This window comes from Penaeus vannamei, chromosome 5 (genome assembly GCF_042767895.1).
Source record: "Penaeus vannamei isolate JL-2024 chromosome 5, ASM4276789v1, whole genome shotgun sequence".
Taxonomy (NCBI): Eukaryota; Metazoa; Arthropoda; class Malacostraca; order Decapoda; family Penaeidae; genus Penaeus; species Penaeus vannamei.
Genome location: NC_091553.1, coordinates 8,470,086 through 8,472,585, shown reverse-complemented (window position 1 = coordinate 8,472,585; position 2,500 = coordinate 8,470,086). Strand labels below are relative to the sequence as shown.

The 2,500-nt window shown below is 32.1% G+C and overlaps 1 protein-coding gene across 1 annotated transcript in view; it reads left to right on the top strand.

The window, feature by feature from the left end:
* Positions 1-2,500, top strand: part of Gabat (4-aminobutyrate aminotransferase) — a 12,547-nt gene that overhangs the window by 7,342 nt on the left and 2,705 nt on the right. The window contains exons 5-8 of the mRNA XM_070121551.1: positions 1-188; positions 1,325-1,497; positions 1,673-1,810; positions 2,228-2,385. The exon at positions 1-188 is cut by the window's left edge and continues 11 nt beyond it. Of these exons, the coding sequence (XP_069977652.1) occupies positions 1-188; positions 1,325-1,497; positions 1,673-1,810; positions 2,228-2,385 (657 nt within the window). The remainder of the gene's footprint in view (positions 189-1,324; positions 1,498-1,672; positions 1,811-2,227; positions 2,386-2,500) is intronic.

Below are 2,500 nucleotides of genomic sequence, written 5' to 3'. Positions count from 1 at the left end.
TGGCCTTCGCAATCTGTGTACCATGGCCTGTGGGTCATGCAGTAATGAAAATGCCTTCAAAGCAATCTACATTTGGTACCGAACCAAGGAACGAGGTGGTGATACAAACTTCACTAAAGAGGAGATGGAGAGTTGTATGCTTAACAAGACACCAGGATCTCCACCCTATACTATGCTATCATTTTCTGGTAAGGACATTATATTGATTGCTATTCTTATTATATAGAAGATTGGCAGCTTTTCATATATTGCTCTTCTGTAAGCAATGTGTGAGACAGAATGAAAATATTCAGCATTCTGAATGGATGCTTCAGTTATCAGCATTTGTATTTTCCATGACACATCACCTTAATAAAAAATATTCTTTTATGATTCTAATCCATTATTATTAATAGTGTTCAAGGAAAATGTTTACACATTATGTCTAAAAAGATTGGTCTTGATAATCAGATTTACAGCATATTTTATCATGATCAATTTTAATCAGCCAAATGTACCAAAAGATTTCATGGAAATACAAATTTCTAATTAAAATTGACATATCTGCTTATATTACTTTTAATATTCCAGTCACCTATGACTTAAATGATCTTTCATATTACTTAGAATATAATGATGGTTCACTTTGCTTTTTCAGAATAAGAGCTATTTGTTGCAATCCATTCATTGTGGAGTAATTATCAAATATTATGAATTACATTAAAAGAAATTGTTAACCTTTAAAGGTATTCTCTTTGTATTACAGGCTTCAACAGACGGCAAGTGTCAGAGTTTGAAACACTAAAATATGTTTTCTGTGAAAGTGAACACTTGCCACACAGTAAATGCAATTGTTGTGTTTTGGACAATGAAAAGACTGATCTTGCCAAGTGAAAGCAAGACCTCAAAATTGAAAAGGATATCAGGAGGTAACAGTAATAAAGTCAAGTGGAGAAGGGCAAAACAGTTGTTGTTGCTCAAAAAGTTAAAACAGTAATTTGATTACCTTCATCTCACCATAGTTATGATAAACTGAACTCACCTTCTCAATAATTACGTAAGGTAATATTTTTCATACATAAGTGGTTTTGAAAGAGAAAACCAACCACATATTAATTGGTCCCCTATCAAACCAAAACATCAAATTATGAAGAAAAAAAAAATTCTTTGATTATACCAGTGCAAATCTATGTAAAAAAATGATACCCCATAAAAAGACAAAAGAAAAGAAAATTACTCAACAATATTATGTACAGTTTAATCCTTCTTTGTATTTGAATATTCATTGTTTACTCTCTAAAAAAAATTAACAAGCCATTTTGTGTAAGATGAATTTGTTTCACAGGTGCATTCCATGGCAGAACCATGGGATGTCTTTCAGCAACCCGTTCAAAAGCCATCCATAAGATTGACATCCCTGCTTTGGATTGGCCAATGGCAAGATTCCCTCGGTACAAATATCCTTTGGAAGATTATGTACATGAGAACCAGCAGGAAGATGCAAAATGTCTGGAAGAAGTAAGTTTTAGTATAAAGAAAAAAAAAAATATGTATAATTTTTTATAAACAGGATATAAGCCATATATGATATATTTCATGGCATATGCTTTTATCAAATATTGTGAATAAATATTATTCCACTTACACTCACTTTAAGCTAGATTTTTTGTTTCATTTGAGATCTGTATTCCAGACAGAAGATCTTATTCACAAATATAATGCTGCTGGCAAGCCAGTTGCAGCTATACTGGTAGAGCCCATACAAGCAGAGGGAGGTGATAATCATGCATCTCCAGAGTTTTTCCAGGGATTACAGCAAATTGGCAAAAGGGTAAGTGTGGTCAAGATCTATATATAATTTCTATATATAATTTTTCAAATGAGAATATTGTATAGGAAGAGCAGTTCAAAGTACTGTGAAATAATGTCTACATTATTTTTATTTTGAAGTCAGTTTACTGTTTGTACAGGAAAACATATAGTAAAGTAATAAAGAAATATTGTCTTACAAAATGATTTTTAAAAATTTGAATTAACCCTTCAATGTTGATTTCTGCGATGTATAACAAAAAGAAGTCAGATTTAGTAGTAGCCATCTTTGATCTCCCAAAATATATCAATTTTACAGAGATAAACCTAACAAACAACTTTGTTATTTGTTTGCATGTAAAATGAATGTGAATTTAATCTTTTAATCAAATAATTTGTTTATCTGACTTTCAGATCATTTATGTTGTTAATCTAACAGACAGGTGCAGCACTCTTGATAGATGAAGTACAAACTGGAGGTGGTCCCACTGGAAAGATGTGGTGCCATGAGCACTTTGACCTTCCAGAGGCTCCTGATATTGTTACATTCAGTAAGAAGATGCTAACTGGAGGATATTACTTCAAAGAAGAATTCAAGTAAGGACATAGAACAGACTTTGTCAGATATAACTATAGTGGTGTATGAGTGCTTGCTTGTGAAAAGATATGGCATTTCTGGCTGGTGAGGTATGCTAAAGTAAATTTGAGTTTT